Source organism: Aphanomyces astaci (assembly GCF_000520075.1).
Source record: "Aphanomyces astaci strain APO3 unplaced genomic scaffold supercont1.30, whole genome shotgun sequence".
NCBI classification, from domain to species: domain Eukaryota; phylum Oomycota; class Saprolegniomycetes; order Saprolegniales; family Verrucalvaceae; genus Aphanomyces; species Aphanomyces astaci.
The window spans coordinates 237368-261136 of NW_009798293.1; the positions used below are offsets into that span (position 1 = coordinate 237368).

The following is a 23769-nucleotide window of genomic DNA, read 5'->3' on the forward strand; positions in this document are numbered from 1 at the left end:
AGCAAATGAACGCCTAAACGGAAATTTGGAAACGTAAAACAATAATGTGCATGTTAGTAGGTGATAAACTGCTAGACGATTTCGTTGGCCATGGACGTGCCGTACGAAGGCGGTGCGGCGCCGGGGCTGCGAGCGGTGAGCAGCGCTCGAGACGGGGAACTGCGATTGCGAAAGGTCACGGGGCTCTGGTGGTACAGCACCCGCCCTCGCTTGGCGCGCATCATTCGGGTCTTCTGAAGACTGGGAGACGAGAACATGGGCGACTTGTCCACTGCTTTGGTGCCACTCGCATCCAGTCGCTGTTCCTTTTCGGCATGGTACACGAGCATCCCCATCTAGAGCAACCAATCAAATCAAAAATCTCCACAATATCACAGAAGGAAGACTGCCTACCACAAGCACAAATATGGCAAACCCGTCGTGCAGCGTGAATGCTTGGGCGGCTTTAGTGCCTGTGAGCAACGGAAACATGTATAGAACGTCCGTGAGCGGCAGACAGATTGCCGACGACACGACGAAGAGCACCGAACTGCCTTCCTTGAAAATGTACAGCATCAGCTACAACCCCAAACACAGCACGATGATGTCAATTCTTTGTAGCGTAGGGATCGCATGCATGGTCATGAGATGCAGGCGTCAACCGAGGGGTACCTGATTGAAGGCCAAGTTGAACGCAAAAAAGATGAGCACTTGGGTGAAAATGCCTTGGTCGCACAGCAGCAGTTTGTCGTGAAAGGTCACACTATTACCCAGAAAACACTCGTGGGCGGCTATGGCGTACGTAGGGAAGTCGCGCAACACGACGGGGGGGTTGTTAAAGGCAGGGACCTTTAAACGAAACAGCATATCAATGATAATATACTTCCATGGCCAAATACTACAATCGTGACTTGGTGATGAACGTACTTGAATGGTCCACACGGTGGTGAGCCCCCACAGAATTTGGTAGGCGCTGACCCACGCATTCGTGTACCAAATGTCCAAGTCGACATCTTTCAGCCCGATTTCCTTGTACACTAACCCAAAAATTCACCATGAGTTTGCGCACTTAGAATAAGACGACGAGTCACCGTTGGAGCCGGCGGCAGGGATGAGCGCCATCAAGTAGAGCGAGATCCACCATATACTAGGGTCAGGGCTGTTTACAGTCGACCCCCCACCCTGCATGAGGGGGATCATATCAACGAGGCCGCCGTAAATGACCAAAATGGCGCCAAAGATATGCGTGCGCTTGTACTTTGTCTGGAGGAAGAAGAACGACATGATCATGTTGACCGGGAGCAGGAGTTGTCCCAGTACATTGGCCAAGTTGCCCCTAAACGAAAGTAAGAATGCTGCGGGTATTGCAGCTATAGGTCCGAGGGAACATGACAGCACCCGATGTGGGGCGTGGGGAAGGCAGCCATGAGGTTAAACAGCGAGTCTAAAAGGGCCATGAAGGCAAACTTGTACTTGGGGAAAGCTGCCATCGCGGGACTGATGTCTTCTGTCGATTGCCATCAAACGATGACGATGGTGGGGGGATTGAACAACGAACGTACTGGTAAAGTACATCTTGTACCACACCACGGGCCACGACGTGAGAGCAAACGCCACGGGGCAAATGACGTTGGAAAAGTACCACAGAAATGGCCCGTAGTCGTAGATGATACGCCTGCAGTGCGTTTAGCAATCACAAGGCAAACAAAGGGAACTGACGTGTACACAACGCGGTCGACGCATCGAGCCAAGATGAGCAGCACGAGCGCAATCATGAGCTTGGACTCGGCGAAGAAAGCCCGCCACGTCTTTGTCGTCATGATGAGAAAGCGAACAAGTGGCTGAAGTTGGTGGGGCCGACATCCTGACATTCGACTATCCGGATAATTCGTGGGGCGCAACTTCAACTCGAACTGGAAACATCGAGTGTGACGATCTTGTCCGGATATGACCTGGTTGAAGTGGCACTTCAATGATCACCACAAACGTTTTTGCCAATCTCATAAACTCTCCACCCACCCGTGGTGTCAAACGATGAGCCTCCTTCGGAATACAATGTACGGTAATAATACTTTATCGAGTACTAGTAATCGTTGGTAAAGAGCTAATGGTAGGATATTGATGAAATTCAAGTTGAGCTGAAGTATGGCTCAACTTCAATTTCACCTATAACACATGCAAAAAATTTTTTTTCTCTACTCTGTAAAACTTACCCACAGGACTAAGGACGTTGGTGGTTTATTTGACGTGCTATTTAATGCGTGGAAAATCCCCAACACATAAAGGTACGAAGTGAGATGAAACACATTACAGTGTTAACACTGTAAGTACCGAGGTATATGTACCCTTCCATTATGAATGCATGAAGTGGGTTTGGCATATTCAGTGTATTTGATTACTACCTAGTAATTGATTTGTTCTCGTATTTATAGCGTGGCATCCAAACGCTATAAATAAGTTGTTTATATGAACAGTACTAATCAGTCCAAACAAACATTCCACCTGATCACTGAACGTCATTCCAGCTTCACCGTCCAACATTCCAATCCACATGCATTCTCATGTCACATGTCATGTCGAGTGCATTTTCAAATTGGCAATGGGAAAGGCAGAATCCAAGAAGCAACCTGTGGTGACTCGAACGTGGGTCTTCAAGGAGTCCGAAGTACGCGGCCTCCGTGAATCCATTCCAAACGGCAAGGTGTTTGTGAGTTGCCACGACAGTAAGACCGTCGAAACGAACACCGGCACGACACTCGTGCAGGCAACTGGGCTCGCCGCGGACCTCGAGATGATCGAAGCGCATGTTCACTTGCATCGCTTGGGCGGACGGGTGCTGGATCTCAGCGTCGATGACAACCCAAAGCTGGAGGGACGGATCTTGATCGAAGTGTACGTAGACGAAGCGAACCCGCTCACGTCCGTGGAATCGACAGGCTCTAGCCGCGTGATACTGGAAGATGGCTCGTTGGCTCGCTCGTCGGTGACAATCCACAAAATTGGATCCGGTAGCGTATATGTCAATCTTCTGAACGACTTGGACATCGATGAACTCGTCGTTACTTTGACCGGATCTGGCACGATTGCGTGCATGGCTCCACAATTGACCATCACCAAGTCGCTCGTGTCGACGGTCCAAGGCAGCGGCGGCGTCCAATTCCTCGGTAACCACATCCGCGCCCCGTCCATCTCGACATCCATAACTGGCTCCGGCTCGACTCTCTTCGATGCCGCCAACCTCGTCGCATACAACGTCGTGTCGAGCATCGTGGGCTCCGGCACCATTCGTTATGCCCATGCTGGGTCCGTGGACCAACACCGGCAGTCCGTGTCTGGATCGGGGAAGGTCGTGAGCAACGCGCTCTTGGCCAACAGTGCGGCCGTGTCCATCTTCGGCAGCGGCACCATCGTCACGCAGGCCATGGAATCGCTGCATGGCGCGGTCGTCGGCTCGGGGTCCGTCGAGTACATTGAGCCCTCTCCCAAGCACATCCAAGTGACCACGTCATCCCGGGGCGAGCATGTCAAGTTGGCGGACCGTAAGCCATCGAAAGCCGCGACCCCGCCGACCGTTCCGACACGCGACGTCGAGGACGACGTGTTTTCGTTCAGCGGGTCGTTCCTTGGTTGGCTCAATGTGAAGTTCAATGCGTAGATCGTAGTTGACGAAGTGATCAAACCAAACCATTGAACCAGCATCCCTTACCTAGGTCGGATATATGATTTAAGTGTACCTGTGTACTATACATAGTTATTCTGGAACTCGAATTCGCTACCTCTTTCTAGTAATGATAGTGTATCGTCGATACACTAGTCAATCCCCAAACCCATGAACATGACCGCCGCGTTTTTTACACGACCTAATCGGTTCGCTATTCAGCTTGGTTACCTGTGACACGGTTTGAAATTTCAGCCATGGAGGACGGGTTATTCCACGAGGCCAACGCTGCGTGGATCAAGCAGTTCAAGTGCAAGGGGTGTCGAAACGATTCGTGGGGAGTGACCAACCAGTATCGCAACAGCCACGGCACAGTACCCCCCCGTGGCCTAGACCAACATGGTTGGCGTTGGCTGGTTTGAGTCCCCAAGTTTGCCGGGTGTTGCCGAGGCATCGTCCGGTCTCCGTGCCGTGGATGCAGGTCCAAGATGTTGACCAGGTTTATCGTCCCTGAGGATAGAGCTGCTGCCTGCGGACGCGACCGCCACGAGTGCGAAGCCTGCCACGACAATGGGCATTGCCCAATATTGTCCCAATGGCCAAACCAGATTAAGGACGAAATCGTCGGCATGATTAACGATTGCATTTTGCTATGTGTGTCGATATCTTTTGGGCTCGAAGACACTGTGAAGTGGTGGCGACAGTCAAGCATGGCGGCTCTACGGGCGCCGCAGGCGTGATGGTCGTCACAGTATCTCCCACCACAGCCACTTTAATGGCTCTACCATTAGCTGCGCCTCCCATCAGCCTACCGTTTTGCCTATCAAGTTCCACCGGCATTTTGTAGTCCTACACAGTACTGTACTACTAGTAGTACATGAACTAACGTTATCTAGAATTAGGATGGGGGCCCCTAGCGTTTCTTTTATATGAGGGGTCGAAGCCGGATGCTGCTTGGTCATCGAGATGAATCGTTCGACTCTATTGCACGACTACATAACGTTATAGCGAAAAGGTACCGCCATCACCTACCTTACTACATGTACACGCCATAACTATCTAGACAACACTATTACCCCCTGTACTACATACAACGACTACCACAACTAAAGTACATGTATTTCATCCGACCTGCAAAGCGTTTGATATATATATATATAACTACTCGTGTTGGATGATTCTTTTTGCTTGGGGATAAAATTAATTGAACTTCTTGTGGTCCACAAGACTCGATTGGCGTCGTCGACGATTCATGACCACGCCGACGACGACGACGACGACGACGGCGCCGAGGATGCACTGGACGAGTGTGGCGATGGCGTTCTCGAGCTCGAGCTGGCGGAAGCGCGTGACGCCCTCGACCGACTCGGAGAGGCGGTGGAGGACGTTGATGAGCGCGATCATCTCGTTGCGGTGGAGCGGCGCCATGTCCGCGACGTCGTCCGCGAGCAGGATCTTGATGGCGGTGCCGAGGCCGAGCACTTGGATCTTGCCCCAGAGGCGGCACTTTTCGCATGTGACGCAGTCCATGATGCGCGAAATGTTTTCAAACTTTTGCGTGAACTGGCGGCGCTGGCGCTCGACGTCGACGGGGTGGAGGAAGAGGTTGTTCACCATGGACTTGGAGAACAACATCGTCTCGTTGAATCCAAAGAGCACGGCGCGGCTGTCGGACGGCGCGCGGCAGCTCGCATTGTACCTACACACAAGTGTCATGAGAAGGAGGTAGGCGAAGAGTATAATGGCGTACGCTTGGTTGTCGACGTCAAAGAGCGACTTAAGGATCGTCGATGCCCGCGCGTCGTCGGCGGCGTTTCCCGTCTCGAAGTCGTAGTGAAGCAGCACGTCGCGATACCGCCCCACGGCACGGAGCACAAATAGGTATGTGAAGTACAGATTCTGCAGCCGGTCGGGGAACTTGCCGACCCGCTCGACGAACATGTCAGTGTTGAGGCCCCACCCGTTGCCGACGCGGAACTCGAGCGCAATGTGGGTGCTGATGGACGCCTGGAGGCCGGAGATGAGCCGGTAGAACACGCGCTCTTCGAGGCATAGCTCTTGGGACACGAAGCAGTTCTCGTCGTAGATGGCCTTCCACACGCGGGCGGCCGACAGCCCCGCGTAGCCCGTGAAACGCTCGGGGTTCTCCAGCAGGTTGATATACACCATGTTGTTGACGTTGTCGGCGTCTTTTTTGTCGACCCACGCCAAGAAGGACTGGCCCACGGCGGCGTTGGTGCGGTCGACCTTGGACAACTCGCCTTCGCCGGCTTGGTCGTCGCAAGGCCCGGAAGCGGCCTCTGTGAGATCGCGCTGCTCTTTCTCGGCTTGGTCCTGCGCATACCATTTGGACGGGATCTCGTCGGTAGGACACTCGCACACGGAGCAGTCGCGGTTCATGCACACGTTGTTCACGCTCCAGAAAGGACATTCGCGGTTCAAGTCCACTTTAAAGTACCGGAAGAACGACAACTTGCGCAGTTCATCTAGGAGTGGGTGGAAATGCTCGATGGTTGCCGTGTTCACCGTCTCGTAGTTGCAACACGAGTCGCCGACGCTGCCGGTCAGTTCGGGGGTGCGGCACACATGGCATTGCAGGTTGCGCACCACGTCTTGAGGGAGAAGTGCGCTGTATGTTCCACTTGTCACCGCGGCAACGGAAGCATACGATGCCATGGAGGTAGCGACGGCTCCGAAGACGACCGCCTGGGTTGCCGACATGATGCCCATGATGGCTTGGAATCGAAAGTGTGAAGCGCCACTTTTCACGCCCAAGTGCGCAAAAAACACGCAGAAATTCACGGCAGTATACAAATATCAAGTCAACTAGCTGACGTGGCGATTTCGACGGTTCCATTCGCTTTATTTTTTACTGAAGTACTACGTATTAATAGTACTACGTAGTAGTAGCATTTTTGTATGAACAATTTAATGTGTTTGCACCCCAAGTGCGTGCACTTTTGTAATTAATTTCAACCAATCGACTACCAGGACGTGGATGCTCGAACATTCTTACCAGTAACGACAGAAGTACCACGAATTAACGACGACAGCATTCCCAAGCACCATTGACAGGATGGACCTAACGACAGCATCCCCAAGCAACGATTGAACATACTTTAACGTTGGTTCTCGGCAAGATCACAATGGTACCGTTTGATTGTCAAAGTATATACTGTATTCATATTCATGCGTTTATCGGAGTCGCTCCAAAACACGACGCCAGTTTTTTGGTCGAGTAAACTGTCACGATCATCGTCTGAACTGTATATTACTGTACCAGTACATGTCAATCCAGCGCGGAAAGATAGTAGGACACCTGTCGCAGAATAAGGAATGCATGTATTATTGATAACGTTACAAACGATAGTAGAGTCAGTCCGTACTTGACCAACTGAAATGTTTAATTGAGTTTGGTTTATCATTTGTTTAAGATATTCCTCCGCGAGGGCCGATACTAGAACCACATATGTACTAGTAGTACAGTTGTAGTAGTACGCTGTCGCCAATTGTAACGCGCCTGGGCGGTGTGTAATCTTCGTTTTTTTCGAAGTTCGGTCCTCGCCTTCGTATACAGCACTTGTTATCCGGATACCTCAGGCGAGGGACGGATAATTCTTTGCCGAAATAATTCGGGGAAGCTGGGGATCGAACCGACGACCTTTTGAGTGTTAAGAAACCGATCTCTACCACTGAGCTATTTCTCCTCCCCTGACCAACTGAAATGGCCGAAACTTATTGCGATCGTCCAAGTTGGGCTACAGTGTTTGGGATATATTATTATTCCAAATCGAATCGTCCAACTTGATTTCATTGGCTAAAAGCGCTTGAGTAAAATAGCTAATTGTAAGGTAATGATGGATCAATTGTTGAAAAGGCACCAATTTGTTTTTTAGCCAATACCATCTCGATATTTCGTTATAGATCTGTATGGTTGGATAGGATAATGTTCGTCTCTACTAACGTTAGTATATTTATTTATTTTAACGTTTACAGTCTGTTCAGTTTTTTTCAATCTCAAACAAAAAATATTTAAATTGAAGGCCAACTAGAAACTCTTGAAGCTGTCCATACAGGCCTTCGAGAGCGTCACGGCAGTTATGCATAGCTACGTGATACGTGGAAGTACTCACTTTCGAGCCATCGCTACCATAGACGAAGAAGCAGCAGCAGCGTATCACTCCTCGCAACAAGTGGATGGCCTCTAATATGCCGCTAACGTTACACCATGTGCTGTGATCCACATCAGTGAAGTGACTGTAAAATGTGATTTCATTGTCTTTACGCAGACTAATTAAATTCATGAAACATTTTATTACCTGTTGCGAATTGCATGCAATTATATCTTTGATCAAATTATTTTGCATATTAATTTAAACGAATACGAACATCAAGATTTTTAAGAAGTGTCATGAATTGGTTCACCTCAAAAGCCGTGACCATAAAGCTCAAAACATTTAATTTCTATACAAATCTGAAATGTACTGTGGTCCAACCATGCTCAATGATACGTCAAAACAATGATGGCGTTTTATATTCTCAGTGGTGCTATCAGCATTAAAATAATCGTTGTCGTCCTTGAGCCAAGTAATTAGCCAAGTAATTAGAGGTATTTCGGGGTTTCGAAACCCGAACCGTGACCAAAACGTGACCAAAACGTGACCAAAAACAGTGTCAAGAATTGATGCATTAACGTAAACAGCCAATTTATTGCCACCGGAACAATTTTTGCCCTTTTCATTTTTCATCATCTAAATATTTAATTATATAGAAAACATAGCGATACCACAACAAAATCAGCTTTAAAAATGCGTGCTACTGTCTCCTCGCACTCTAGTTGCATACTGAAATCAAATCTAAAAGGGGCAAACCACTGGTTCTAACCTTCCTTTTGTACGCTAAACTTTGAATAGAATTCTGAGGCTCACTGCACCGGTATGATTGGTTCATGTTCAAAATACGATCCATGATTGGTGCATTTTCATACGACACCAATTGCACAAAAGTCATAAATACGTTATGAGGGTTTGAATGCTCTAGATGTTCGCCTGTGTCGAATACTAGTATTTGACTATTTCGATTGGTATTTAACCACCAGACGAATTTAAAATGAAACATGGGTCCATTGACGAGCCCCAATTTCGAAACAATTCCGGCCTTCCTGTGGTTTTTACGACATTCAGGTACCGTTGCTCCAATGTCGTCATTCCAATTGACTGTGAAGCAGTCTGAAAGAGATTAATTTGATTTTATACTACGTACTTGAATGCAACCCGCCCCTTTACGCCACCACAGTGTAACTGTACATTGCCGAAATATGCAAGGAATAAAACGCCATGGGTTTTTAGTGGCCAGTAATTTGACTTAAGTCGTTTTAGCCAATGAAAACAAGTTGGACGAATTGTAAAATACTACCGTATTTCACAAATGTCCAAGCTCGACAATCGTGGTAAATTTCGGTAATTGTTGGACGATTCTGAGAAATACCCTATCCCACAAACCAGGACGCACCCATCCTTGGTCTTGTGGTGAGATCGACGTACAGTGCCATGCAGAAACATATCGCTTAGTGGTATCAGGTTTGTTTCCTTCATACCCACACACTGTTTCTGCCTGAGCTTATGCGCTTCACAAAAGCCTTCGAACCCAAATATGACGTAAACGCGCCAACGCAAGTTGCATGCCAACAATAATGCTTAGTTCACGGCAACCAGTAAATAACAACCCTAACTAAATCATTTGTCCAATCTACGTAAAGCATGCCAAGAGGTCCAAGTCTTCGTTGGAGAGGTACTGATCCCCAGCGCTTTCAAGGGGGCGAAATGGAAGGGGGGCAAAGACAAAGTCGTCGAGTGGTGCGTCCACGACGGACACAGTTTGCATGTGTGCTACCATAGACGTCATGGACACAGGTGTGGAGGGCACGTCTTGAATCGTTGGGAATGCTTCCGCCATCGACGCGTTGATGAACAGCCCAGTGTCATTCTGGGGGGTGATCCTAGGGATGTCTCCATATAACAACTGCTCGTATGACGACGGCTGTGCAGACACCACTGACAAATACGCATCGAAGTCCACGGGATCGGGGACTGGAGTGCTGTGGCTACGGCGAAGCATGGGTGCCCCAGCCGAGGACCTTGCATTTTGATTCGGGGTGGACGAACTGCGCGAGATGACAGGGGCCATGCGCGAAGACGACGGAGGGGTGATTGGGGTAGCAGGGAAGGAATAATACTCGGGGGTCGTAGTGCGGCGTGGCGTTGGCACGATCTTCAAGCCGTACGTCTTTCGCTTGATAAGGAGCATCGCCGACGGGTCATCGCGGGTGAAGAGGGGTTGATAGTAGATGTTGCTGTGTTTGTTGGAGGATGCGCTGGGCGTTTGTACTTTGCGGAACCCAAAGTAGTTGAGCTGGCGCTGGAATGATGCAAACTTGCTGTGGCGAAAGTACGTGGGCAGCATGTGCTTTTCCATCGCGTCAAAGTTGTGCACGCCAAACGCTTTGCCCCCGTCGCACCAACCGATGACACGAGGGTCTTCTTTGGACAACATTTCGTACAAACTCGCGAGAAACGGCGGTGCCGCGGAGCTGATCATTGTCGGTGTTGGCGTTTTGCGGGGGGACGTGGTGAAGTACATGATGGAAACGTGATGAATTTGTAAGTGATCAAGTTCTATAAATGCCATGACTGGTTGCACATCGGTATGCGAATTTGGCACCAGAAAGATCGAGTAAGTAGAGTCTCCGCGCCAGGAGGCGACGTCTCACATATGGCAGTCCACAAGTTATCCAATTGAAAATAGCGCGTCCTTCAAATGCCTTTCTTGCCTGAAAGCTTGGGGAAGTACCAAGTCATTCACGGCGATCAAATTTAGTGGGGGATGTGAAGACATGATGACCCTTGCTCGACCTTGAGTTCAGCGGGAACTCATGAGGAGTTGTGGATAATATCGCTAGCGTTCACTGTAACGTTGAATCACCTTTGCGACTCGTACACATGTGGTACTACTATCGGTGTACTACAGTAGTACAGTGTATCCGCGAGCACTACTATTAATACGTAGGTACTAGTACTATTATAGTACTATTAATAGTACTTCGAAGTACTAGTAGTATTTATTAATACAGTTAATTGCATTTATTTGTGAGTGTCTACCGAGCTCATCGCCACACCGGTAGCGGTAGCGACTTGTACGCAATATGATTGCTTGTATGTAAGGTACGCCCGTGTGGTACCTACCACATACAAAGTACCAATACATTGTGGTGCTTTGGAGCATCTATTTGGAGGCTATGTATGGGGCACTCATTATAATTTACGGACATGAGCATGAACCGTCGCTTTCATCTCTTCTCCAAGTACAGCCAAACCGGCCAAACTTTGGTGCTCGTCACAGGTTTCTTAGGAGGAGAACTAACGGTGGGTGCAAAGTCCAGAAGAGATCCAGCAACCAAACTGGGTTGTACCCCAGATATACTCGACGCGAACTGCATATTGCCAAGACTAATACATAACGTTCAAACTCGCATGCTACAGTGTCCATGACCGACCAAATCTGCGCAGCAATGCTGCCCCGTCAGAAACACTAAACACGACATGTATGCTTTGCGTAGTGTCTACAGTTAAGTACAATGAAGCCCGTTGGTGATATCAATCAACCCACATCCGTAATTGCCTTTTGTGGCGGCACTTGTGGTAACGTTAACTAAGTTACAGTTGGTATCAACGTTGTAGGGGTATACCAGTAGATCGCGCGTGTCGCAGGGACTGGCTAATAGGTGCCTCAACCATGACGACTTGGGTGAGAATTGTAGTAAGCTTATCAAGGAATACTGTATTGTGACTTCACATGTCAAGCTAATTGTAAATTTGGTAGATTCGACGAACGACGTCAAATCTACCTCAAATCGTCGAGAAGTCGAACTAACTGTCACTCTGAATCCAGTCAGATACAATGTTGAACTTTGTGAAATGGCGAAGAATGGATGCAACGCGATACTACACCTGCAAATTGATTGGTCCGAAGGTTATTATCCGATAATTTCATTGGCTACTTCGGTTCTGGATTACTGCGTCGATTTTGCTTCGTCGATTCGATTACCTAGATAATCGAATAACCAATACTACTGTACAGTACAGTAGTACTACTGTAAGTACAGAGATTGTTAGGCAATGTTTGTGTTCGTTGTTACTGTACACGTAGATGCAGGCAGATAGATATGTCGACAATAATACACAGGGAAGCAACCTGACAAACAATTTGGATGCCGTAACTCCTGAGCCATGGAACAAAATAGCACGCACGTCATCGTGTTCAGTATCTTGCCATCCTTCCATGTGTCAGAAATCCAACCCCCCCCATGTGCTGATGCGACAAATGGTTTCGAGGTCTCAAACTGTCTTGACTGGATGAGAAATCTCTGCGTTATGCTAGTAGTACTTCGAAGTATGACTTTTGCAACCATTTCGCTGGAGTCGCTGCGCTACTTTCGCGTGACAATTGCCCTCGTCGTCAACCCCGCCCCCTACATCGTGTTGTGCGGCAACCGGAACAAGCCAAAAACACACATGGCCCCTCAGAGTGCTCAGTGAAACGTTGCATTGGTGTAAACACAACGCGGAGAATGTTATTCTTGCTCCAACCTCAATTTGGGGTTGCTCGACGACACGGCCCGACGGGCGATGATCTCTCTCCAGCCCAGGCGATGTCGGCACGCCATTCGTTCGGCAGCGACAAAATCATCGGACCATCGGACCGTTCAGCCTCATGGACAACTAAGGTCGACGATAAGTTCCCGTCTCTCGGTCGCATGACCTACATAACCGTGAAATCCATGTTGTAGTCGGCGTTTGACCAAATTATCCCGTTTTTATCAAGCGTAGGGTTGGTGTGTATTTCTGTCGCAGTGTCCAAGACCCTTCCTGGCCACACGATACTGTTCATGAAGCCGGGTTCCTCGGGCACGACCACCACCCCAACGGGCGCGGGCTACCTCTTTGAATGTCGATTGACCAAAAAGTAAGTATTTCGACGAGGCAGCAACCCCTCGTCGTTTCAATCTCGAAGCGAGTGGCTCAACATACGCCCATATGTTGGAGGGGTAAGCTCTATGTCACCTTCATGGATCTTCCGTTGAAAACGCTCCACGGCGCACTATTGCTCCAAGGATACCGACGAGTCATCCCCCTTGGGGTGCACCCTACTTTGACGGAATTCAGTTGGAAGTTCGCGGAATCGACATCGGCCATTCGACAAAGAAGGCGTTGGCGGGACCATCGGCCACGTCAGTCCTTGAGCTCCAAAGAATTTTTCACGATTGATGTCGCATGCACTGTTCCAGGTACCCGTACTGTAGCTACATACCGTATACCCCCCCGCTTCAGACTTATGATTTCTCCAGTTGGACCTGTACCGATATAGGCCAACGACGAACATTCTCATGGTCCGGTTGGGCGTGTATCTAGTTGCCTCTAATTGGACGGACATACATACCCACCCAATCACCAATGCATATAATCATTTCATCGAAATATAGGGTAATCGCCAATATGTGAGTATATCAGCAAGCCTTCGCCAAAATGTGAGCGTACTTAACAAAGATTATCGCACTTCTCAAATATTACATTGTAACAGTAAACCCAATCTTTGGACAAAACCACAAATTGTTGGAGCAAGATTGATTGGCACAGAATCTCTCAGTTACTCCATATCAAGTACTAGTATTCACTTTCAATTAAACAGCGCCACCATGAGCCTTGCTCTTGGAATGGAATTTCACTCAGACATAGCCTTCGTGGACTACGTTAAAGACTACTAGTACGCTCTAAGCGAGAACAAGCATGTTTGAGTGAGGTCTCAAGGTGGGAGCAATAGAGCGGTATTTTGGTCATCCATCCGGGAGCAATTCCCCGAGTGCGTGGGTAGCACACCCACTCAATTGGTCAAATGCCCCCTCACTCATGGAATTTGGTATTATTGACCTAAAACGCCCCTGAGTAAGGTGGGACTAATTGCTTGCTAACGATAAGTACAATCCTAGCATTAACGTGAAACACGAAGGCATACAACGTTGTACAACGTTAATCGTACCAACGGATCTCCAGAGATCGAAACCTCGAAACCTTGTTAAGTTTGGGGGATGATGCCAACAATATAGTGACTTAAAATCCCAGCTTTAATGATAATATGATTCAATGCTGTGAGATTTGTAGGTTGATTTGCTGTGTATTTGCGCTATGAATACATTATTGCACCCCCTCAAATGACAGTCTAGAATTCAATGTAGTCATGGGGGGGGGCAACTAGCATTCCATCAATCCCACATAACGTAACACCTCAAATTAGTACCGTCTAACTTAAATGCCGGATATTACTACCGTGTTCCCTTCACTTATAGAGGTAATATCTCCGTCACAACAAATATATTGTACCGTGTTCCCTTCACTTATAGAGGTAATATCTCCGTCACAACAAATATTTAAAAAAGCAAAAAATGATCAATTTACTGTTAGATTCACACACAGCAGATATGGCGCTAGCACATGTAAATCGTCGTTGTCACAATAAAACTGGTCACTTTCACACAAAACCAGTCGTCTTCACACAAAACTAGTGGTTATCACAATAATCTCGTCGTTATCACAACAATTCCGTCGTTAATACAGAACACGGGGCGTTGTTACAAACATGTCACGTTTAATAAAGACTTGTGAGTATGGATTTTTCCTGTCCCAATAGAGTCATAGACCAAGTCATGTTGGTGAGTTTGTTGACGATAGTAATAGCTGGTCTAAATAGAGGGTAGTGGCATAGCCTTGCTGCCATTCTACAAGACGCAGCGCATGAGTACAACGATTCAGCCCCAAGGCAATGTAATGGAAGCCTGGTGGACACAGTGTACTTCATGATACCAGTCGTCCTCAGTGAAGCCTTGCCAGTTTGCGGCGTAGGCTGAAATCCACCCCCCAGTCCACAAGTTGTCATTCTCAAGGTAACTAACATGTAAGTTAAATTTCAAAGTGTCAAATGTTTTATTTATACTTGTAAAGTACGATAATCTTTGTTAAGTGCGCTCACATTTTGGCGAAGGTTTGCTGATATTGGCGATTACCCACGAAATATAAGTCCCGTTTTGGATTTAGTGTTACAGTAGTCCAATGCACATGATATTGGCGATTACCCACGAAATATAAGTCCCGTTTTGGATTTAGTGTTACAGTAGTCCAATGCACATGCCTGAATAGTTTTCAAGGTACCGCTTGGAGCTGTACCAGTTTTGATCAAATTTCACTGACATTTTCATAGGTACATGGCATTTCAATCGCCCCAGATAAGCCAATCACGGATAAAATAGTTTGCGATTGGCTACAGTATTCCATTTAAAGGAATATTCAGCCAATCAAACAAGGGCTTGCTACTACTTCACTACAAATGTGATTATTTTATTTTGATAGAGTTGCACTGACCCGATTTGACTGCAAAGCACTGTACTAGTACTATTAATAGTACCTCAAAGGGCGTTATGTTTTTCTTGTAGTTTTCACCAACAAGTATACGCCGAGAAGTTTAAAGATGTGAAATCAATGAACGATTTGGTGCATTCGCAGTTCAAAACGAGGATCACTGCTGTTTGCATGACGAAGTTACGAGCGGTATCATCCTTGCGCATGGCTGTGTCTCTCGAGCCAAAACCACTGATTGATCATGTCCCATTGTTGTACAAATATTAATAACTACAGCAGCTCTAAGTCGCTTCCAAAGCCAGTAGCAAGGCCAAGTCTTCGCTTGATAAGGACCAGTCTTGCTGGTGACCGCCTTCAAATGGAATTGGCATGATGCTGTCCACTGACCGCTTGCTTTTGTCGTGCAGAAACCCGTGGGGGGGTTGATAGCTCATGGACGACACTGGAATCACGCGGTGGTTCTTTGGGCGATAAGTTTTTCGTTTGATGTTGGTCATGCGGGCAGGATCTTGCCGTACAAAGTGGGGCGAGTAGTAGTAGCTGGTGCTGTCCGCGTCGTTGATCTTTTGGCGTTTTCTGAAGCCAAAGTAGTTGAGTTGGCGTTGGAAGCTAGCCAGTTTGTTGTGGCGGAAGTACCGGGGTAGTATGCGCTTCACAAGGGTGTCGGTGTTGTGAACCCCGAAAGCATCTCCACCTTCGCACCACCCAATGATTCGTGGGTCTTCGTTGTTGAGGATGTCGTATAAGCTTACGAGGAAAGGGGGGACCATCGCGTGGAGCTTTGAAGGTGGGACCGCGTGTGTCGGTGAATTCGATGTGTACATTGCAACAATGTGAAATGGAAAATGACAAGCTACAAAATGCTGCTACAATTGGGGACAAAATTTGCTTCACCAGATACGTACAGTGCGCATGCGTGGACATGTTAGACGAGATATGGCAATAATGCGCCAGTTGTGCAAAGGGTTGTAGTGACCTGACTTGCTGATGTGTGCGAACGCCAGTGGAGATGCGAAGAACCACTCATAGCAGACCGGATATCATATGTCGCAATATTGTAGCTATGTGGTCAACTTTTGCATGTCATCAGACTTTATCAGACTGTATCAAATTTGTCACTACAGTTGGAAGTACTAGTACTGTCTGTACACATAACTAAACAATTTTTGGCAATGAGGCTATAAAATGAACACCGTTGGACGCTCCCATTAATGTCCATCATCAAGAAGGATTGAGCCTCGATGAGACTCAAGACCCCCCCCTACATTGGCAAACATGAAGGTCGGGTGACAAGAGGCATTTTGAGTGGAAATGGTTGCTAAATGCTCGATGATTGTGAGTTCCTTCCGCTCTAATGCAACAAGACTGGTAACATGACATAAGTTTACCCTAGTGACTAGCAAAGTCAAACAATGTCCCCCAAACAATGCTCGAGTGAGAATGTCTGGCTTCAACCTCCATGTCATTGCATTCTCTTACGTGGACCGATTCCAGAACTCGAACGTTGGCATGTTCACCATCTACTCGATCTCAGTTAACAGGACTGGCGTGAAGTCAAAAAGATCCAGTTTGGATGGAAGCTGTTCTCGATTGGGTTCTTGCTACGTTTGCATTTCATTGACAGGTTGCTGTTAACGTGCTATTATATGTAACCGCTACTACAGTAGTAAGACCTTAGTAATAGCGCTATTACAGTATGGCTTGCAGTTAAAAGTTAGTTATGTTTTCAAACTCCACATGGAGCATAATGTACTCCTCTAATGATCCTACAATCCAAGTATTACAATGTACACTCCCGGTTATTGACACGCGCCCACAGCGGGGATCGAACCAATGGCCACGTGTTGTTTATGTCGAATGTCTCTCCTGAGTACAATGATAACGTCAGTTCCAGTTTGAAATCAACATGCCCACATTTTCAAACCTACTTGTGGCGTCTTTTCCCTTGAGTTCAGAGTTCTTTGAAGCACAGCAAGTAGAAGAACACAGAAACGACCTCAGCAATTGGACTTGTGGCTGTCGTTGATCTTCTGTGCGATGTGAGTCAAGATTCAACATACGATTGCTGACCTTCCTGGGCCAAGCAGTGTTGAGGACGATCTTTACACTGTCCAGGCGACCGAATATGCCCAGATAGGACAAAAAGTTGCAGCGAACGTAGTACTACGTGGTACTATCTACTAGTATATACTAACGTTAGTAGGCAGACACCTTGTGTTTGATATCTCAAAAATGACATCGAAAATTGTAGCGTTATTGTATAGTACAGTATTTAGGGCACCTGAGGGTTCGAATTTCACAGAAATCGAACGTAGAGCTTTCGTACCTTCTGCCACAGCAGCTAACCAGACATATCAATTCAGCAGTAACTTGTGATAACGTTATCTTTGATGCAACTGAGGTACATACATATTACAGTAGTTTGGTAATGGGAGATGAGGGGGAAGCGAGACCATTGAAACCCATCAACTCAACCGGTAGAAATGCTAGCTTATTCAAAGCCACCTCCATGCGATAACTTTGCAAGGTATAACGTTAACGTTAGGGCGTCTTCTGGATGTCCCTTGCGATGTGACTTCTTGTAGGGACGACTCGATCAAATCCGACGTGGCAGTTCAGAAAATAGTGGTTGTGGTGTTCGGAGCGAATTACCGGGAAGGGAAATCTTATTTCAATTGCCCTTCAAGTATTCAGACTCATCACAGTTTCTCTTGCCTGAGGCCATTATGATTGGTCCTCACACATTTCCACATTTGAATCGGTAGATTCATCCCCCTCAACCACTCACTTTGACCACGTGACTGGAAGTCCAACATGCGAATTTCGTACCTAGATGTTCGTTTCTCATTGTGTTCCGAGCGCTTCAGAGAGCCTGTTGGGACGTGTGCTTGGAGGAGACGCGAACGTTCCTCCGCTATTATCGGAATATTTCTAGCACCTACTGGTATCAGCATTGCTTTCGTAACATTAATGTACTTGCAACCAACCTCCTGCCAACTATCCAGGTGGAGCGCTATACAGGGCTCTTGTAAAGTTCACAAAATTCCTACACGAAGTCAGCAGCACCGTCGGAAAAGGCTGCTTGTGCTGAACTGCTGATTGGCTTTTTATGTCACATATCGGCAAATTTGCTCACCAAGTTGTATTCGTTCAAAATACATTGATTGTGTTGCACCAACTATGGTATATACTACGACTGTACTTGAATTAACTATATTAGCTTGAACACAACCATCTCCCACACACTCCTTGACCGAAATATTCTGAAGGTCACAGTGGCACATGTATGTCGAGTCCTGAGTACACTAAGTATGTCGAGTCCTGAGTACTTACTGTACACTAACTGTAAGTACCACTTTGCACCGCAGTATGAGTGGTGCAGTCGACGAAATGCACGCCAGCTGGTAATTGCATGACTTGATCTAACTGCGCACTTACGCGACGACTCAAACCGCCGGAACGTTTGCATTTCCAAAACTCGGCATTTCCAAATTTACTTCCCAGTATTACCAACCACACGACCACGATGATTGCCACCTCGAGCAACCCCAGGCCGTCCATGTCTCCGTCGACTTCCAAAGTTCTGAACCACGCAACGCCGCCCTTCCTAGCGAGTTTGTTTGAAATCCTGTCCAAGGAAGACTCCAGCGTCATCGGGTGGTGCGACGCTGGCAGGTCCTTTGGCGTGTACGACTTCGAAGCGATGGAGAAGCACATTCTGCCCACATACTTTCGCCACAACAAGTTTGCGTCGTTCCAGCGCCAGCTCAACTACTTTGGGTTCCGCAAACTGCAAAAGTCCAACGGCACAGACCAAAGCAACGTGTACTGCCAGCCTCTCTTCAACCGCGACGACCCGTCGGCCATGCTGCGCATCAAGCGCAAGACGTACCGCCTCAAGTCATCGCCCGGGCCCATGTCCCCTCGCGACGGGTTCCCGTACTCGCCATCCCGCAACTCCGCTGCTTTCGCCCCATATCCGGCCACGGACGTGCCGTACCACCCGTTCGTGGACATGTGTGCTACCCCGTTGCTGTTCCACGGTGACGCCACGTCATGCGGACACAATTCGTCGTTCACGTCGTTGTTGTTTGGGAACATGCCATCGGGTAGTGAGGCTATTGACGTTGGTTCGTTTCAACCGATTCCGTTCCACTGCCTCCCTCAAGATTCGTGGACGCTGCCCGACGAAGACTTGACACTGCTCTCGACCCTTGCCATGCCCATCGTTGTTGTATAACGCGAACTCGTCGACGATAGAACTAGGAACTTATTTATATTGCAATGTTACGTGAGCAATCTCCCGTCCAAATCATGACGCCACATTTGTTTTGCAGCCCCGAGTGGATTATGAATCACATACATGTACAGGCCATTGGTGTGATTGATTACAGTACTGCTGCTGCCATTGCGGTATTCATGCTTTTATATTTGTGGCTGGGCGGATTTCCAATTACTGTAAAACTGGCTACTACGTACAGTAGTTACATTTACAGTTCGTCTAGGAATTTGTGGCAGTTACATTTAGTCTAGGAATTTGTAGCGAGTAAACCAATAGAACATTCAAGATGTACTGTGAGTCCAACCTTCGTTGCGCCGCCATGTGTGGGATGGCGCTTTTGACTCTCCATGACATCGCTTGACATCTGAATTCAGATTGCGATCGCACCGTACTAACGTTCACGTTACTACTCAGTATTTAAAACCTTGGTTTCCTGCTCCAAGGTCATTTCGACATAGGCGCAATTTCAAATCTTGAGTGGCTGAGGTGCCAACTTTTTTGCGACTTTCTCGCTGGCCTCGTTTGAGATGCTTCCAATGTGAATTGTTAACTTGCACTTTAGTAGTACATTTTCCTACGGAACAATAAACAAGTTGAGTTTTTCGTTTCTCATGACCGCATCATAACATTCCACGCTCGGTTTATACTTTTAACGCCAAAGTATTCATACATGTATCCCTACGTCCTACATTGTATTGTCGTTGTGACTACTACTACGTAGTGCACGCAAATGCGGGAACGTCTTCAACACTGCAGTTGGTCGAGCTCAAATAAAAGTTCGCTTGAAGCAAATTTTTAGCCACCTCCGACGGGCATTCGATTTGGGGGTAGTGTTTCACGTTGGGGTACATCACGACAGCCTTTTGTGCGCTTCGAATGGCGCCATGGATGAATTCGGCCTCCGCATGCGGGGAGCTGAAGTCCGGATCTGTAGACCCCATGCCAATGATCATGGGCAACGTATAGTCCTTCAAGTGGTCTCCGGTGTTGGATTTGGATGCTCGAACTAGCCCTAGCAAGGCCTTCAACCGCCCAGATTCCTTCATATTGGCTCGTAGTACGCCTCGTTTTCCGAGGCATCGGGACTGGGGGTGGTGAACAACGTCTTCCAGTACGACATCCCCATGGACACCCCGTACGGCCGAAAAATCGTGGCAGGCGGTAGAAAATTGAAGACTTTTTTGTTCCCCACGCCTGGTTGATCTCAGGCAAATGGTCCGAGGACCATGGAGCCCATGACGTTGGGAGCCTGAAGCAGAACGATGCAAGCCGCCGAGAAACTGCTGCCGATCACGCCACCGGACTCGCGATCGATTCGACGAGGGCATCAATGTCCTCGGTACAGCTCTCCACAGAATAACTCGAATATCTAGAAGACGAGTCGCCCATTCCTCGTAGATCCACCATGTACGCGGTGTGGCCGGCTTGGGCTAGCAAAGGAGCGAGGAATCGATAAGTGTATCGGATTTCACCCAGGTCAGCCACACAGACAAAGGTGCGGGAGGCGGATGTAGACGCGACTGATGGGTCGAGCTTCGAGTACGCGATGTGTTGTCCGGTGCTACGAGCGAATTTCGTGAAAGGGAGTTGGTGGAATGCTGCCATGACTGTGAGTGAAGTCAAGTTTGATAATAATATGACATGTTGCCGACTTTGGCTTTGTTTGATCACGATGATAAGTACTGTAACTGTCGCAATAAAACATTACCGTATAGTTCACGCGAAAGAGAGCTATTTTTAGCCTCGTGAGAGCATCTCCACCGCATGACGAATTCGTCAAATACACTCACTCAGGGAATTTTAGAGCATCTCCAACGCATCCCCAAATATCGATGTCCCTATCCGCAAAACGTCCCTGAGTAAGTGGGTGGGACTACTTGTATGCTACGATAAGTACAATCCTAGCCTTAACGTTCAACACCGTTACGAAGTCGTACAACTTTGTCGGAGTACTACAGTGCCGGTAATGTAAGTCTAGATCCAAGCCGATAGTAAGTTATTGCAGCTGCACTCATGTCCTGTAGCTTGCTACAACAATTGCGTAGCTGTCTAGCTACTGTAGTCACCTCATTTGCTAAATCCTACTCCGGAGTACTGTACACAGACGTATTTTTCTAAATCGTGAAAAAAAATGAGGTAAATCGATTTTGATTGGCTCATGCTATTTCTGAAATCTACTTGGAACCCCCCTAAGAGCATCTGCACCGGTATAAATATTGTTCACTCGAATCTGGGTGTTTGTTACATCGACCCCAGTGTTTTAGACAATCAGTACCGTGATTTACAGCTAGGATGCCACGTTTCGTTACAGAAGGTAGTTATATGAGGTCGTTCATGCAGCTCCCTCGCTTGTGCTTTGCACTCGTTTTGGCGTCGGGTTTAGAGCATCTCCACCGCGCAGAGCTAAAAACTATCTAACTAGTTATTTTGTTAACAGAAACTGTAAAACTTCGTTTTTCCGGATAATTATAACTTTTTCTGAATGGTAACCGGCAAAAAGCCGGAATAAAATCTATTTTCCGGATAAAAATCTATTCATCCGGAAGTTCGAGCTTTAAAAATAGGTAGCTTTTAGCTCTACGTGCTGAAGATGCTCTCAAGGACCTCTTTTTCTATTTTTGGTATAGCGAGTAAGGTAAAAAATCGCAGAAAAAGAGGTAAAAATGTAGGAAACTAGTACTTGGAACTACTTTTTCATTTGCAAAAAATATTTACTTGGAACAGGCCCTAAGAGCCTGTTCGGGGAAAATACCGACGAAAAACATGATGGAACGCAATCTGATTGGTGGATTGAAACTGCAATTACCGAGACGCAACCGGAATCCAGATGTGTCTTGGTTGAATTTCGTCTGGGTTTTACGATATCGAACAGAGACCCCCCGTGTCGGTTTTTGGTCACCATGGCCAACCACGACGCATGCGGATTCCGGATACAAGGCACTCACAATTCAATTGACGGGATGAGTCGCAAAGCGAGTCAACGCGGAGATGAACCTGTGGTGGGGTCTAATACTGACCGGTAAAGGTGATATTCAAAATGTTTGTGATGTTCTCAATGCAATAGAAGGTAACCTTATGGTCCTAGGCAACAACAACGGAACCAGTGGTGCGATCAAGCGCCCAAAGCTCGGCCGCCACCCTGCTGCAGTAAGCGGGAAGACAGCAGCCAAGTGGTCTGACGACTCGGTGACCTGTATGTTTCGACTCCGGACTCCGGTTTGTGAAACTGACCCACAAGTTTGAAAACGTCAAGAACAATCAAATGCGCCGCGATGCGTATGAATTACTTGCTGCCGAACTCTCCGTGGAGGTGGATCAAGTATTAAGCGCAGAACAAGTTCAAAACAAGGTACAACATAGTTTATATGTATATTCTACATATTATTGGATCATCTGGATATATATATTTATTTTCTATTATTGTTGTAGCTACACGAGGTGAAGAAAAAGTGGTTTAATCCAAAGGTCATGGCGACTGGCAATGGTTCGGCTGTCCGTACGAAGCCCCAGTACTTCGACATTATGTTTGAGTATTGGGGTACCAAACTTGGTTACTCACACTCGTCGCTGTTGTCGTCCGACCCTGACGTTGATGTCGACGGCGAGGTTTCCACTCTGAGCTTAGACGTCGGTAGTGATTCGGACAGTGTCCGGGTGCAGACTCCGACATCGTCCCCCCGGAGACGAGAAATGCAAAGCCATCAACTGTGGTGCCCACGAACATCGAGAAGGAGCTATTCTCTGTGAAAAAGTATTTACATTCATCAATATTGTTATACCGTTCTGATGTATGTACTTAGGTCGTCAAAATCTCACACGAATCAACCGTCCCACGCTACAGCCCTGCTTCAAGGCCTTCAAGCAGTTGGCAATGGGCTTGAAAGCATCGGGTCGTCGTTTGGAAAACAACCTGCCGACGGTGACATGAGCAACAAGATATTGTTAGCAATCGAAAAACAAACTGAGGCGATGGCAAAGCAATCCGATCAAATCACTCAGTTGCTCCAATACATCCTTCGCCGTGAATCCAATGTAGCTGAATCTCAACAATAAAGCATTTTGATGTTATTCATTAGTCATTTTGAAAAATGTTTGGGCAATTCTATCTCGCTTGAATCTACCAACGGATCGCAGGACACTTGATGTTTCTACTGGTGTTCGTCCGTGCACATAAGGTTTTGGTTGACAATAAATGTTGCGGTCACGTACACTGTCTGGTTCGTTGAACAATGGGTCGTGAAGTCGAAGTAATGTATTGTGTAGCACCATGCACGCCATGACATTGCGGGAGGTCTGCGTGATTGATTTCTCACTCATCGGAATCTTGAGCATGCGGAACCGTTCTTTAAGCCGGCCAAATGCGCATTCAACAACCATTCGCGTAC

The 23769-nt window shown here is 47.4% G+C and overlaps 10 protein-coding genes and 1 pseudogene across 14 annotated transcripts; 4 read left to right on the forward strand and 7 right to left on the reverse strand.

The window, feature by feature from the left end:
• Positions 1–24: 24 nt before the first annotated feature.
• Positions 25–1846, reverse strand: H257_10755 (hypothetical protein). 4 transcript variants are annotated; one of them, XM_009837405.1, is made up of 8 exons: positions 1699–1846; positions 1542–1654; positions 1378–1486; positions 1071–1315; positions 907–1016; positions 652–828; positions 394–558; positions 25–335 (listed from the first exon to the last, which is right to left on the reverse strand). In XM_009837405.1, the coding sequence occupies exons 1-8, from the start codon at positions 1797–1799 to the stop codon at positions 72–74; spliced, it is 1284 nt and encodes a 427-aa protein (XP_009835707.1). In that variant the 5' UTR covers positions 1800–1846; the 3' UTR covers positions 25–71. The 4 variants fall into 4 exon arrangements, with proteins under 4 accessions (XP_009835707.1, XP_009835710.1, XP_009835708.1 ...); XM_009837408.1 differs by having other exon boundaries at positions 1071–1486; XM_009837406.1 differs by having other exon boundaries at positions 1378–1654.
• Positions 1847–2570: 724 nt separating this feature from the next.
• H257_10756 (hypothetical protein) lies at positions 2571–3820 on the forward strand. The gene has a single exon (XM_009837409.1). The coding sequence runs from the start codon at positions 2579–2581 to the stop codon at positions 3632–3634; it is 1056 nt and encodes a 351-aa protein (XP_009835711.1). The 5' UTR covers positions 2571–2578; the 3' UTR covers positions 3635–3820.
• A 74-nt stretch (positions 3821–3894) lies between these two features.
• Positions 3895–4377, forward strand: H257_10757 (hypothetical protein; the record flags this gene model as incomplete). The annotated part of the gene is made up of 2 exons (XM_009837410.1): positions 3895–4011; positions 4069–4377. The coding sequence occupies 2 exons, from the start codon at positions 3895–3897 to the stop codon at positions 4375–4377; spliced, it is 426 nt and encodes a 141-aa protein (XP_009835712.1).
• A 357-nt stretch (positions 4378–4734) lies between these two features.
• H257_10758 (hypothetical protein) lies at positions 4735–6412 on the reverse strand. Its single transcript, XM_009837411.1, has 2 exons — positions 5388–6412; positions 4735–5336 (listed from the first exon to the last, which is right to left on the reverse strand). The coding sequence occupies exons 1-2, from the start codon at positions 6365–6367 to the stop codon at positions 4838–4840; spliced, it is 1479 nt and encodes a 492-aa protein (XP_009835713.1). The 5' UTR covers positions 6368–6412; the 3' UTR covers positions 4735–4837.
• An 858-nt stretch (positions 6413–7270) lies between these two features.
• On the reverse strand, positions 7271–7344 carry H257_10759 (annotated as a pseudogene). The gene has a single exon. The product of its transcript is annotated as a tRNA-OTHER (tRNA).
• Positions 7345–9385: 2041 nt separating this feature from the next.
• On the reverse strand, positions 9386–10276 carry H257_10760 (hypothetical protein; the record flags this gene model as incomplete). Its single annotated transcript, XM_009837412.1, has 1 exon — positions 9386–10276. The coding sequence occupies one exon, from the start codon at positions 10274–10276 to the stop codon at positions 9386–9388; it is 891 nt and encodes a 296-aa protein (XP_009835714.1).
• Positions 10277–15383: 5107 nt separating this feature from the next.
• Positions 15384–15872, reverse strand: H257_10761 (hypothetical protein; the record flags this gene model as incomplete). Its single annotated transcript, XM_009837413.1, has 1 exon — positions 15384–15872. The coding sequence occupies one exon, from the start codon at positions 15870–15872 to the stop codon at positions 15384–15386; it is 489 nt and encodes a 162-aa protein (XP_009835715.1).
• A 2716-nt stretch (positions 15873–18588) lies between these two features.
• On the forward strand, positions 18589–19413 carry H257_10762 (hypothetical protein). The gene has a single exon (XM_009837414.1). It carries the CDS (start codon positions 18629–18631, stop codon positions 19340–19342), a length of 714 nt encoding a protein of 237 aa, XP_009835716.1. The 5' UTR covers positions 18589–18628; the 3' UTR covers positions 19343–19413.
• Positions 19414–20097: 684 nt separating this feature from the next.
• H257_10763 (hypothetical protein) lies at positions 20098–20430 on the reverse strand (the record flags this gene model as incomplete). The annotated part of the gene is made up of 1 exon (XM_009837415.1): positions 20098–20430. The coding sequence occupies one exon, from the start codon at positions 20428–20430 to the stop codon at positions 20098–20100; it is 333 nt and encodes a 110-aa protein (XP_009835717.1).
• Positions 20431–20491: 61 nt separating this feature from the next.
• Positions 20492–20998, reverse strand: H257_10764 (hypothetical protein). The gene has a single exon (XM_009837416.1). It carries the CDS (start codon positions 20987–20989, stop codon positions 20675–20677), a length of 315 nt encoding a protein of 104 aa, XP_009835718.1. The 5' UTR covers positions 20990–20998; the 3' UTR covers positions 20492–20674.
• Positions 20999–22459: 1461 nt separating this feature from the next.
• H257_10765 (hypothetical protein) lies at positions 22460–23131 on the forward strand (the record flags this gene model as incomplete). The annotated part of the gene is made up of 3 exons (XM_009837417.1): positions 22460–22570; positions 22623–22733; positions 22814–23131. The coding sequence occupies 3 exons, from the start codon at positions 22460–22462 to the stop codon at positions 23129–23131; spliced, it is 540 nt and encodes a 179-aa protein (XP_009835719.1).
• Positions 23132–23769: the final 638 nt, after the last annotated feature.